General features: G+C 40.9%; 1 protein-coding gene across 1 annotated transcript in view; it reads right to left on the reverse strand.

Annotated features, from left to right (window-relative positions):
* LOC117371596 (E3 ubiquitin-protein ligase SMURF2-like) overlaps positions 1 to 14158 on the reverse strand; it is a 40084-nt gene that overhangs the window by 4670 nt on the left and 21256 nt on the right. Inside the window, exons 5-19 of the mRNA XM_033967299.2 lie at positions 10540 to 10605; positions 10361 to 10445; positions 10107 to 10190; positions 9280 to 9491; positions 7063 to 7147; positions 6064 to 6222; positions 5733 to 5786; positions 2515 to 2728; positions 1703 to 1806; positions 1511 to 1625; positions 1257 to 1435; positions 898 to 1035; positions 681 to 801; positions 389 to 590; positions 237 to 312 (exon numbers count right to left, since the gene is read on the reverse strand). Of these exons, the coding sequence (XP_033823190.1) occupies positions 237 to 312; positions 389 to 590; positions 681 to 801; positions 898 to 1035; positions 1257 to 1435; positions 1511 to 1625; positions 1703 to 1806; positions 2515 to 2728; positions 5733 to 5786; positions 6064 to 6222; positions 7063 to 7147; positions 9280 to 9491; positions 10107 to 10190; positions 10361 to 10445; positions 10540 to 10605 (1894 nt within the window). The remainder of the gene's footprint in view (positions 1 to 236; positions 313 to 388; positions 591 to 680; positions 802 to 897; positions 1036 to 1256; positions 1436 to 1510; positions 1626 to 1702; positions 1807 to 2514; positions 2729 to 5732; positions 5787 to 6063; positions 6223 to 7062; positions 7148 to 9279; positions 9492 to 10106; positions 10191 to 10360; positions 10446 to 10539; positions 10606 to 14158) is intronic.

Here is a 14158-nt window from a genome sequence, read left to right on the forward strand (position 1 = left end):
GCTCAACCAATGATGTGCATGTGAAGAGTGGAAATAGAACTGCCAACCTTCGGATTAGTAGACAAACACTGTACCAATTGAGCTACTCTGGCCCTAAAATCGTTTAACACTCACAGCTTTATTACTACATTATAAAATTTTCATTTGTGAACATTGTTCTTTTCCATAGCTGCCATTTGGAGCCAGAGGGAGCCACTGTCTGTGTGTGTCGTCGTGTGTGTTGCTTGTGGACGTACCAGGTATGGGCTTTGGGCAGGTTGTTGGTGTTTGCATCAATCTGGTGAATGGTAAAAAGTCTGGGTCCTGCAGCTCCTATAGAAACAGTGTATTGTAAATGTTTGTCAGCTTTAAACTGTATAAGCTCCTCTACGTGAGACTGCTTGAGTACCTTGTAAAGCCTTAAAGCCTTGCAGTGGCACTCTGGATGAGCCGGTGACAAACTGCAGCAGACGGGCTCTCCTCTCCTCGTCAAACGACTCCACGGCTTTCCAAAACCACTTGACGATGTTGCTGTCTGGAGTGCAGTGCTTCAGACGAGTGTTTGATTTCCAGTCTGTGATGTCAATCTTACCCAGACCACACACAATCAGCTAGTAACAAGGAGATGAAACCTTTAGTTTTCTTACATACAGAATGTTTAGGGCTAGATTTGAGGCTACTGTGTGATAATTATTCGATACCTCTAGTTCCTTTTCATCAAAAGATTTAAGTAGATGTTGTGGGATGACCTCGTTGAAGCCTTTTTGCAGAGCCAAAAACTGAGCCTCGATCCCATGCAGGAAACGCCAGTTGACATATAACCTGCAGAGGTGCAGAGGTCACCACACTTCACTGACGCACTGAAGTGGACTGAAGTTAAACTATTTTCTAATAACCACACAGATCATGTGAACATACCTGACATATTCCTTCTTTGTTTCCTCGGAGACGGGGATGCTCTTCCCGTTGGGCTTGAGCTCGTGTTGGATAATTTCTCCATAAGCGTTATGCTCCACACAGAATGTGTGATCTAGGACTCCTGTTATGTCATTGTCCCTGTGGAGGAAAGATGTGAAATGGTCTTTACACTTAATAGGCCAAAGTATGTTCTTTATTCTATGAGGCAGCAGAGGGAGCCATTTATCATTAGAACTCTACTTTTGTACATGGAAATGTGTACAGCATTTCTACTGATTTACTTAAGATAGATTCGCTCCAGAAGGTGTTTACATTTACATTTCATTTTTAAAGACAAAGCACATGGTTGAGTTTCTTACAGGATCCAGACAAGGCTGTTATGCAGATCCGGGTCCACAGACTCCATGTCATCCAGGGTGATGGGTTTTCCCAGCAGCTGTTTGTAAAACGGCAGCGTGAATCCTCCATCGATGTAGTGGCCATGGAAAACCGCCATCCCCATGATGCGGCCCACAAAATGGAAATATGACAGGTGTTCCTGCAATCCAAAAGCCTTTAATAATAACTATTTCTGTAAAAAAGTTCTTGATATTTAGTGTTCTAGTTTTTCTACCGGGTTGACAGCAGAGTCTGGGTTTATCTGTAGCGTGTAGATGTCGTCTCTGGAGTATTGGAACAAGCCATAGTATGGGTTCAACATTTCGTGAGACAGTAGGTACAACCATTCTCTGCACACAGACACAAACCATTTAAATATGACACAAACACATAAATAAAAACAAACAAAAACTGAAAATGCAGGTACCTGGCAACACCACCATAGTCCAGTCCCTCCTCTCCTCTGAACTTGATCATGAGTCTTTTCCAGAGATCTTTTGGACGCATCTTCATGACTTGTCGATATGACTCCTACAAATCATTACAAAAATGTAAACAAATAGAACACTAATGAAAATTAAACAGTAACACACTACGGGGACAAACCTATGGGACAAAAATGCCGAACAACTTTCACATTAATGTCATATGTGCTCTGAGAGGGACAGATCATTGAGAGTACATTTTTGCATGATCTGCCAAAGTACTTTGTACTTGGTGTAAAAGTTGGACAGATCTGTAGAGCTGCTTTCACACTTCACTTTCCCCTCCGCAGCTGCCACCTCAAAGCCAGATGAAGTCATATTTTTCATTGCTCAACTTGTAGTTATGAAGTTATGTCTGGCCCTGAATACTTGCCACTGCAGCTCCAGCCCCTTCTCCCCCTCATTCTCTGGAGCGGCTGAAATCATCCACAAAGAATGTCTTGGTCGAACAAATGATTGAGAGAGCTTTAGACACAAGAGGAGAGAAAGGCTTTCTCCTCAGTGTTTTCTTCTGAAATCATAAAGGGATTCTCAGTACTGGGCTGCCCCGGGCCCTTCTCTGATGCACATTGTAAAAGAGACATGCCAGTAAAATTCATCTCAGAGCTGTGGGGAGTAGTCATCCAAAGGGTTTTATGCATTTGTGTGAGCCAACAGAAGCGCATTTGTTTTCATTCAAGCACAAAATAATGCGGTAAATAACCAGATTTTGTGTTTTATACTTGCTTCATGAACAGGAGAGTGTGTTGTTTACCTCAAAAATCTCCTCGCGGCAGACCTCGATGCGGCAATGGCCAGCCTGTGGCTGCTGCTGGGATAGCTCCTGGCGCAGGATCTTCAGCTTCTGCACCAGGTCTCTCTTGTATTTGGGCACCGTCAAACACTCTGCCTCTTCAGGCAGTTGGGCAGGGGACAGGGGCTGTGGAGGACCCCCAGGAGCAACCGGCTCTTTAGTCTGGTTCTGGTGACTGAAGGGAAACACAGACACAAGGATCAATGTAGTTTTCAAAGGAGGACATCCTACATTGTTTGACTGCTTTATAAAAGAAGTATTTGACAAAGAGCGGGGAACTGCCCATTTTATTTTGTCACTGCAAATTTCACTCTGCCTACACAATGAACCAATTCATAGTCACTATGGTAACAAGCTATGGACCAGACTTTTGGAAACACTGCAGAGTGAGAGAAGACATTATGGAGACATAAGACCATAAAAAAGCACTAAATACTCCCATCCTTTTCTTTTATTTATACATTTTGTATCTCACCTAACGCAGACAATGCTTCTGTTTAGTACCGCTGCCCACGAGACCACTTCCTTCAGTGACCAGAGGAGCAATAACTCTCCATGGAGGTAAGATAAATTTAGCACCAGCTTCTGTCCTCATATGTGTCAACACAGGACACGCCGTTACAAACGATGTTGATCTAAACCAAAAATATATAACAGTGCACTTAGGTGACCTGTTGTTCTTGTGCTACTTTTAGAAGGGTACACTCCATAAGAGCTTAAAGCGGGTTTGGTCTGGTCAGTGATGGAGCTCTGGTCTGCTTTAGCCCCGTGTGGTGTCGGTGGTGGGATGCCTGGGTGGGCCTCGTAAAAACATAATCCATCTTTCCTTTCGACTGGACAGCAGAGATCATTCTCCTGAGAGGAGACGCTGAGTTAGCAGAGCCCTCTTTATAACAAGCCACTGTCCTCTGCCGGGAGTGGAGCATCCAGGCGACCACATGGCAAACAAAGGCTAACGGGAAAGTCCTTAAGATATAGATAGTTCATCTAATTTAGAAAATAGTTTACAAAGATGATCCTGCTTTATGGTCACAGTATTAGTCTTGTTAGTAAAAACATTGATAGTCTTGTTAATAAAAACATTGAACTTAAATATTATTTTAACTGTAATCTTCAGCAATACATCACACTTCAAAATTAGTCATAGTGACAGCGGGCAGGCACCCACCCATCTCAACACTCTTTGTACGTATATAAAACTCCTCATATTTGGGCTTTCCAAACTAAACGGGCGCACTGTTTCACCAGTCTATCCCTGTATAATCAAGTCGGCTGCTATTTATTTTATTGGCGGCTGCAGAGGCTCCTCATGTCAAAGAAAGGGTACAGCAGAGCAGTCCTGAAAACCACTTTAGGAAGGAGGAGGGAGAGGAGATGTCTTTAAAACAAAATGGAACGAGTTGCTATTGGCTGGAAAACCAAAGGAACAATCTGAGCACACTTTTTGTTCCTTCTTTTGAGGCACAATGTAATTAAATATATACTTCGACAAAGTTCACTGTTTACAGTTTCATCACAATCAGATCTTCAAAAATAACTAAATATAGAAACACAGGTGGAGCAGACTGAAACAAACACAGGAAAACAAAAAATATATCTGAAATTTGTTGCTGTAAGAAATGGAAGCCGCGTACAGATGAATCTTAGAGACCAGGTTTAAGCCCCTGAGCACGTACCACGTCTATGGCAGCTTACACAGGTGGGCTGTAACGAGTGCTGAGTAGGTGTAGTGGTGTTAAAGCCACACAGGGCAGCCTGTGCCCCCAGTCCCACTCCCGGAGTCAAAGGAGCCTTTATGTGTCCATCTGCTGTGAGGATCAGCTGCTGCCCCGCTCTCTGCACCCACCGCCTAAAACACTGCAAAGATCAGCCAAACAACGCCAACGTTTCCAATGCTTCCAACGCTTCCAACGCTGCCAATGGTGCCAACCACACACAAAGTTAATGTGTCTCTGTGAAAAGTCAAAAACCCAATGACCCCACAGGCAGACACAGGGTAATCACAAGAAAAGCCTTTGACAGCAGATCTTGTTAGCCACACAAATCAACTCGGGTTCAAATGTTGACATGGGAATTTAAGTCAGCAAATAACAAAAATATTCAAACTACAACTAAAAAGCTGGTTTTAGGTACAAGTCTACATCAGCACATAAAAGGAGCCATAACTCCACATGTGCTGTTTCTACCTGCTCCCACAGAACAGGAAGTGCAGGAAACCGCCAGCAGACAGGCGGCGCAGATGATGAGACTGTCTCAGACTGAAAAATGCTGCTGTTTCAGAAACTATATAAAAAAAAAAAAGCATTTGCAAAATGTATCACAAAACGGAAAAGTTTTATTTAGATGCACTGGAGCCCAGACAGAACACAGTGGTGGTTAAAAAGACAAATCTGTACTAGCATATGGCTAAGCATGAAAACAAAGAGACACAGCCATATCATTACTGCATATGCCTTCTTAAACTATATGTTTATGTACTGAATGCATTTTAGTTATAAAAGAATAGACCCTGATGTGATCTGTGAACTCTGGAGCAGAGACAGCAGCAGACCACAGCCATGTCTGTGCCTTCAGTCTGCAGTACAGTCAGCTGGAGCACTGAAAAATACATCACAACAACCCGCCAAGTCTGTCCATAGCAGCATGTATCTGTGAAGTGCAGGGCTGAGGAGTTCAAAGGCCATCAAATAAATCCTAAAATAAACTGGATAAAGAGCAGTTTGACGCATAATAGATTTTTTCGTTATAAAATTGGGTTTTCTACAAATGTATCACAATGTGTGGTAGTGCTAAATATTTGGTTTGCACTTTAATGAGGAAGTCTGCTGCCAACACATGTTTAATATTATTTTCTCTTTCAACCTGGTCACGAGCAGAGCTGCAGTGAGGTACAAAGCACAACCACAAGGAGGCAGATCGACAGATCCTCTGACTGAGACAGGACCAACTTTGACTCTAATAACATCCACCACGAAGACTTTTACTCTGAATGTGACTGCTCCCCCAAGTGCAAAATCCCACTAAGCATTCTCACCACTGTATCTGCTCTACTTAGACAGCAGGAGTTTGTATCCAAGTCGGTGTCCACCTGGCTCTACATTAGTCACATGAAAACGTGTCACTCAACAGTCAGAAGTCTGCCTTTGACGTGTGAACACATGTCTGAGTTTGTGGGTTACCTGAGGTTAGTGTTTTGGCTCTCCATGGCCACGCGGGATCCATTTGGACTTGGGCTGTTGGAAGAAAGTAGAAAAAGGCAAACAAGTTCAAGTTTAGAGCAGAGAAAACAACATGGGATAGGACAAAATGTAAACATGATACAGAACAGACAATGCAACGCAGCAACAAAAGTCTAAATATTAAGTTAAGAGTTGAATAATTTACCAGAACAGAACCTACATGTAACAAATCATTTTACAGTTTGACATTTTTGTGACTCAGTGTCAGCTTTTCTGTCAATATGATCCATATTTGTTAGTACATCTTATGAGTTTGAACTATGACACCTACTTTAGCACAAGATGGAGGTTGGCAGACAGTCGTGGGTCTGTGAACTGAGTCGTGCGATTGTTGTGATCCACAAAATAGACTCGTCCTGTGGCAGTGTTTCTGATCTCCCAGCCCGGAGGCAGTGGGCCCAGTTCTTCACAGTTCACATTGCTTAGGTCCCTGAAGACGAGACAAAAGTAACTATCAGGCCAACAACATTAAGATATAATTTGGATCTATACTCCCTGTAGTCCATTAATGTGATGACAGATTAGTTGTGAACCAATTTCAGCAAAGAAAATGAATTATACACACCACTACAAGTGTTTATCTGATGGAACTATAAAAATAAGAAACCCAATAATGCCTTTTCTAATCCCCTGTGTATTGACAATAACACTATGAAGAATAGGCAACACTTGGATTTGAAGTGCGAATGACAGGTTTAGTTAACCCACTAAATGAAGTCAAAATTTGAGAGTCAAGGCCTGATGTAAATATAAATAATAGTTTTACACTGATCAAGAAGGACTTGGTGTAGAAAAGTTGAAAAATCAGTTGAAAATTATAGGAAGTAGACAGTTCTGTTTTAAGGAGTGCCACACTGATGACACCACACTGAGGAGAATTATATAAATAAAAACACAATTTACATAAGAAACAAACATTTCTAATACTTTAAATTATTTAATGATTTCATCAAAATAAAGGTGTTTCCTTGTAATTTTATTTGTCAAATAATAACTTCCGAGTACATTAGAGGAGTTTTGACCCATTTGCTAAGTAACAGTTATGGAATTCCCTAGTGTGATGTCATGAACCAGGAAGTACAAACTGAAACCTAAAAAAATTCCAAATTGGGGAAAAAAGGTACATTTATTAGTAAAACCTTAGATATAACGATCTCAACAGTGTTTTAGTAAAATGGAGTGGTTGACCAGCTTTACATTTAAACATTTACACACACATTTGTTTGGTTGAACCCAGAATGTAAGCCTGAAAAAAAGTGGTGGCATTTACCTGGGCACCCGAGGGTCATGCCATGTGCTCACCCCCGTCTGGGTGTGGAGAAAGTAGACTTGACCTTGCTGAGTGGTTCTTTGCTCTAAAATAAACAACGAAAAACAAATTTACTCGAACTTGAACAGCAAAAAACTTGAACAGACACTAGCTTAACACAGATAGTGAGTGTGTGTACATTGGCAAAAGGGAAAATCTATGTCTAATTGGTATGACAGACTCACTGTAGCAATACTGTTGACTTTAGACTCTCTCAAGACTCAGGCCAATGTAATCAATTAGTTCCTCTCCAGTTTCCACAGTGGTCACAGAAGGATAAAAATGAAATGTACAGATTTTTTATAAAATGCTTCAACAAATGCTTTTTTTCCCCCCAATAGCATCTTATTATCATGCTCTAGACATCCAGTCTAAAAAACACAGGTTTACTACAAAAGATAATCTACTCAAAATATGACGTCTGTGAAGTCTGAATGGAAAAGAGATGAGAAGCGTAGTTAGAAGCTGCATCCAAAAGTAATGTTACAATAGTTGAAGCAAAAAGTACATATTCAAAAGTAAATATTGTGTAAAAGTATTTGGTGAGGATGCTACCTAAGAAACAGCTTGGATGGAACCGTAGAGTTCACAAAACGTAAAATAAGTGTAAAGTTTAAAATAAATAGTATCTTGAAGGTATAACAAATGTCTTAGTTTAATAATTTCACTCAAAATGCGATGATACTTCAACATAATATTACTCCAGTCTGTGCAATAAACCCACCATTAAACGTACAGTTTCTAAAAAAATACTCCATTACCTTCACTTTCTCTGAGAAAAAGCCTGCACATTTTGCTTCTCAAAAGGGCAGCTCTCTTTGCCCCCACCCGACTTCCTAGTGGCACAGACTTATTTCCTCCCCAGTACACGCCCTCTCCCTCCTTTCCCTGACACATTCTCTCCTCTTTTTCAGGCTCACGTGCTTTAATGCCGCGCCCAGCTGGTTCAGAGGGTTCACCTCCACACACCATTGGGCATCACTGACTCACATTGTCTAGCCTAGGGGAGTCCCAGGGCAGGAGCTACACTCAATTCTCTGCAAAACCCCTAAAAATCAATTATTTTGTAACAATTTAGACCAGAGTGCACTGGGCTTTGGTTAAAGAAAATGTACTGCAATTGCCTCTGTGCACAGCAGTAGCTGGCTAGTTTCAATCAGAGGAGCTGTCAGCTCAACCATTTCCAACGTAATGTAAAGTATATGATGTTTTTGCAGAGTTGCCGTAAAATCACTAAATCCTGGGAGATCAGGCAGTGGACAGGGAGCTGTGGGAGAATGTTACTGACAATATGTTAAAACACTTTACAAATGGGAGGAAAACTTCATCAGAGGACACCATGTTTACAAAGGTACGCGTTTGCGTGCCGGGGCTATTGCTAATGCAAAGATCGCCTAATATATATTTAAATAACATCACTAACTGAAATAATCTACACCTACAAATAATTGGGTCGTCCTTACAACAAACTTAAAATGTTAAATGTAACATAAAATTACTAGAAATTAGCATTAGCATTGACACACAAATATGTACCATTCTAAAAACGTAAGTCTCCTACAGTGAAGTTTTCCTTGCATTTGGAGTTTAACATGTTGTCAGTGACATCCACCTGCAGCTCCCTGTGTAAAGCCTGATCTGTCAGGATTTAGTGATTTTAGTGCAGCTTGGCAAAAACCTCATAGGTTTTACATTGCATTACATTGGAAATGGTCGAGCTGACGGTCCCTCCGATTGGAACTAGTCAGCTACTGTTGTGCAAAGAGTCAATTATTGTGGCTGTTTGAGTTTTGTCCATAGTTACATTTTAGCCTCAGTTTGTAAGTTGGTTAGTTAAAAAATGTGCAGTATTGGTTACACATAACATTTTTTGTTCATTAAAAGCCTGGATTGGACAGAGTGGATTCAGCCACCATTTTGACCAGTTCATTAACATTTCTGTTTATTAGTAGTTTGCAGTTTGAGTCTCGATCTTTCTTTAGCATTACCATTTTTTCTGACAGTGAGGTGCTTAAGAGAAAGAAATACTCCCCTCAGACACAACACCCACTCAGTGCCTTTGATTCCAAAATACTCCACACAAGTCTAAATTTAGCTCCTGTAAATGTTAACTTTGTAAATTAAAGACAGGTGCAAAATGGAGCAGACACATGATTACTGTTAGCGGGGTAAGCTTACCGTATCCCTCGGGCAGATCAGGAGGTGTGTGCAGATGTGTCCTGCTCATGTAGTTCCGGTGGCGCTGCGATCGGACACGTCTCTCCTGGATCCGATGCTCTCCGGGCGGACCGCTGGCCTCTGCCCCATTGATAGGGGTCATCACAGGGGTGTTCTCATCCACCACACAGCTGAGGGGACGTCCTGAGGGACTGGAGTACTCGGACGCTGGCCTGAAAAAGAGTCCAGATTGAATACGTGTGGACACTTCCTCTCAACAAAATATAAAACATAAAATTATCTAGGAAAGATCTGGACCAATAAAATGCAATTTGTGACAATACCTGGTTATATATCGGGTATAATGCAATTCTCTACTGTGTATGTTCTATTCAAGGAGAAAGTGGTGATTTGTGCCAAATGACAAAAACACAGTGTACATAAAAAGCTTAAACTAAAACTTTCTAAATCTCCAAGTTGTTCATCATTTCAACCATTTCTTTGCTTTCCATCTCTCCTTCATTTCCTCATCCTGCTCTGCTTTAGGGACACAAGGGGGGAGGGTAGGGGGGAGGGGGGAGTCGTAGGGTGTTGTCATTTGTTTACTTACTCCTAACTGCTACACTGATACAGTCGGAGAAGGAAGGAGACAGTTGTTCCTGCAGCACTAGGAGCCAAGCTAAACCAGACTGCCCGCCTGCCTGGCTGCTTTACTAAGGCTGAACGATTTGGGGAAAATACTTAACTGTATTTTTCCCTGACAAGCAATGTAATTATTTAAAATCCTGATACTGTTAATCTCAATGACAAGGTTCATATGTTTGGAAAAGCAGATGCAGATGTTGTACCTGGTTGGTCTCTCCCACTGAGTTGTTCTAGTGATGTGATTTAGGTACTGAATGCGTCCAGAGGCTGTCCTCCTCTCTTCCCAGCTGTAAACGAGAAATCAGACAGTAAGATTAAAAGTTTGGGGCTGCAGTCTGTGGTTTATGGATTATGGATATTTTATAGTTTTACACATAAATGGGAATAATTTAGTGGGGATAACACACTTTTTAACAGAATTTTACAAAACATGCAATATATTTAGTTTGTTACTCACCCATCGGGCAAGTCATTGTCAAACAGACGACTACAGTCTACCACCGGCCCTCCTGACCCAATGCGATCTCTGGATTGAAGACTCACTGCACCAACAGAAAATAAAAGTTTGAGAATATTAAAACATGTCATAAAGAAATAATCCTGATACTCTGTAGTGTTGACTGGTTCTGTTCTTACCTACTATTTGCCCTCTCACAGTGTCATTGTCATTTGGACTGAGCTTATTCAGATCCAGTCTCTGATCTGCAAAACATCAAAAAATAAACAAGAACTTTAAACAGTCACTTTAGTTTTTTTAATTGAATAGTTTATTTTAAAAGAACACACCATCAAACAAGCTTTTACAATCCAACTAGCTAGGCCTGTCACAAAAAACACATTTTAAAGTGTGATATATAGCTGAAGCAAATATAGACAATAAACAATATTGAAACCAAACCATAAAGCCAAATTATCCCCCAAAAAGTATGCTAAATGTGCAATAAATAAAATAGCAGAATGCAACACTTTAGTTTGAATTATGACATTATTGATACAAACTTCTACAGCTCAAATCTCACTGAAGTACAAAAAAATAACCAAAATGTTCTCATTGGTGCAAGGAAAAAGTCCCTGCGATAAATATTGATTCCCAAAATATATTCTTCCATCTGTAATGTATTGAGCGATAAGTCGATATAGTCATTATCGTGACAGGCCAACAACCAGCTGCATTTTAAAAGATCCCATTTACAAACCAAGCACATTTCTACCACATTGCTAAACCGATCGATGTACTGGAAAACATTTTGGTAAATAGAAGTACATTTGGTAAACGTTCTGTGCAGACAAGTGAATAAGCACAAGCTAAAAAGAGCTTGAACAAGATGGAGACACAGATACACACTGCAGTCCTTCTATAAACACCCCATTTTTAAAACACACACACAGCTGACCCGCAATGTTAACAACTCACAATGCTTCGCCTGTGCTCGTGCGCCGAAAGTTTAAAGACTCTTTTATTCTCAATTAAATCGCCTTATTCTGAGATAAGAGGCGAAATCAGATAAGAATGAGAAGAGGCTAGACAGGAGGGAGGGTCATAGGCAGACGCAGAGATGAGCAAGACAAGATCATAAAGATCAGTATAATCTGCTTTATGTGCATTACACGCATAGGCTGTTTATTTAAATGGACGCAGCTAAGCCACTAGCCGCCACGTTCCAAATAGGAAGTGATCATGGGCACACTTCCAGCTCCATCGACTCTGGCTCCATTTCACTTTAGATTGGAAAACTGTGGCCCCTTTTGCTGCAACTGCTGCAGTCAGTCATCATTTTGGTCTTAAAATGTTCATATTAACCCAAATCAGGAGCCTTCTTTCCCCGAGGTCACTGCCGCTAGCAACAGGTTTGATTGGCAGGGAGCAGGCGCTTAGCACAGTCAAACTAGCAGTGGAGGCGGGAAAGGGTGTTCCCTTCAACCGCCTTGCACCGGATTGAGTCTTTGGTTGCTATGATACTCACTGTCGAAATTCCAAATATGAAACTCAGCTCCAAATTTGCCCCTATAACTGCTAGCCTCAATGAGCTTCATTTGACTCATTTAGTCCACTTCTTTATACAGTCTATTAGTATTGGAAATTAAATCAAGTGTGTGTTAAAATCTGTATCTACGCATTTAGAAATGGTCCAGATCAAAATGAGTGTTGCTAGCTCATGGATGTCACTGTGCATGTGTTTGCATATAGATACCTGTCTAGACTAAACAAGGGAGTCTCGAGTTGCAGAAATTGTAAGCAGCTTTAGACACTGAACACAGACTGCAAGGTATCACTCAGAAGAACCTTATAAGGCACGATTAACTGACAACATGTGCAAATACATCATCCTTTGACCAAACTTCGGTGACGAATCACCAGCTGAGTTCAAAGGGAGGCAGACGCAGACAAACAGAAGAGTCATTTTGAAACTTTGCGGTGTGTGTGTGTGCGTGCGTGTGTGTGCGTGCGTGTGTGTGCACATGCGTGTGGCTTCAGGAGCGGGACAGGGGACAGGCTGTTGCGACAGGAAGTAGAGCTCAGCCAGACAGACTTCTAGTAAACAAGACAATGGCACATATGCGGTCCCCCAGAGTGTGTATGCAAGCTCTGTGCCAGTTTATGTTGGCCGAAACAGACGAATCTCACTTCTAGGAAACAAAGCCATTACAGTAAAAAAAAGAAAAAGAAAAATTGTAGAAACAAAAATGGGTACGAGTTTGTGTGCATGTCCAAAGGTCGTCAAAACATCACAAATCACATAATTGATACCAAAACCATCAAACCTAGATTCTCAATTGACCAATTTTCAACAATGATTTTATTTGTTCTTTTGTATGGGTTGAACTTTTTTAATGTAGTAAAGGTGGTATAGTCCAAGATTTAGTCCAAGGTTTAGCTTGTTTTCATACCTGACAGTTTGGACTGCTCACCAGCACTGTTCCTCAAAGTGGTCACGTGATGTTGTGCCGTGGCGGGTCAGCTGATGATGACAGCGCCATCTGTAGTCTGACTTCTTCAGGACGGTATCGCAGATGTTTAAAACCGAGACGAGGGGGCTTTTTTGCTCTCACACACCTAGGATACGGTCCTGAAGAAGTCGGACTGCAGACGGCGCTGTTGTCCTGCCTCCACGGTAGGAAGACCTGCCAAAACCTGCTAAAATCAGCTGAACTGACACGTCACAGTATCATCACGTGACCACTCTGAGGAAAAGAACTAGTGAGCAGTCAGGTTAGAACTGTCAGACATGAAAACAAACTAAACCTTGGTCAGAAAAAAATCTGTTAAGCATGATATATTGCTGGTATAGCATGATATATTGCTACAGAGAAAAATTGCGATAAACGATAATATTGAAACTACTTTATGCCAATGTCACAAAGCAAGATAATCCCAGTAAACACATTTTTATCATCCTCATTTCCCCACTATTGCAAAGAAAAGCATGCTTTTTAAGCATGATCTAAAGAGAAATATTGTGATAAACAATAATGCAACTACTTTATGCCATTGACAGCAGGCAGGATAATCCCAGTAAACCAATTTTAAAATATACAATATTATTAAAAGCATGAGCTGCAACAAATAAATAAAAGAATGAAGCAATAATAAGCCATAAAAGTGACTTATTCACCCTCTACAGCTCAAATCTTATCGTATTACAACTAAAATAACAAAAATCTCCCCATTATTGCAAGGAAAAAGTACACATGATAAAAACTGAGCCCAAAAATATATTCCAAGTTCCAAGTTTCATATACTGTAAATTTCGGACTATTGAGTGCACCTGAATATAGGCCACACCAGCAAATTTTTCTTTTAAAATTAATTTTGTACATATACAGGCCGCACCTAAATATAAGCCACATGTTACAAATGTTGTAACAGGAGATATTTATTAGGATATATATTTATCAGGAGATATTTTATTCAAACTGTACCTGAAAATCGGCAGTAAAGCACCAACACGCTATCAACACGGGATGAACATACATGCATGTTTAGAACATTACACAGCACGGGCCATTTGCTTTTATGTCCTCTGAAAGCTTTTGCCGTCTTTTTACATTGACCAAGTTCTTCTCGCTGCCGCCTCCAACGTTGCACCATCGATTCACTGATGCCAAGCTCACGTGCAGCGGCTCTACTTCCTTCTTTGATGCCAGATCCATTGCTTTTAACTTAAAAGCTGCATCATTTGCATTTCTTCGTGTGTTTTCCATGATGAGGGTGTGTGCATGATGCGCAGAACGACGGTTCAAAATCAAAACTAGT

The sequence above is a fragment of the Periophthalmus magnuspinnatus genome, chromosome 1, assembly GCF_009829125.3.
Source record: "Periophthalmus magnuspinnatus isolate fPerMag1 chromosome 1, fPerMag1.2.pri, whole genome shotgun sequence".
In the NCBI taxonomy this organism is placed as follows: domain Eukaryota; kingdom Metazoa; phylum Chordata; class Actinopteri; order Gobiiformes; family Gobiidae; genus Periophthalmus; species Periophthalmus magnuspinnatus.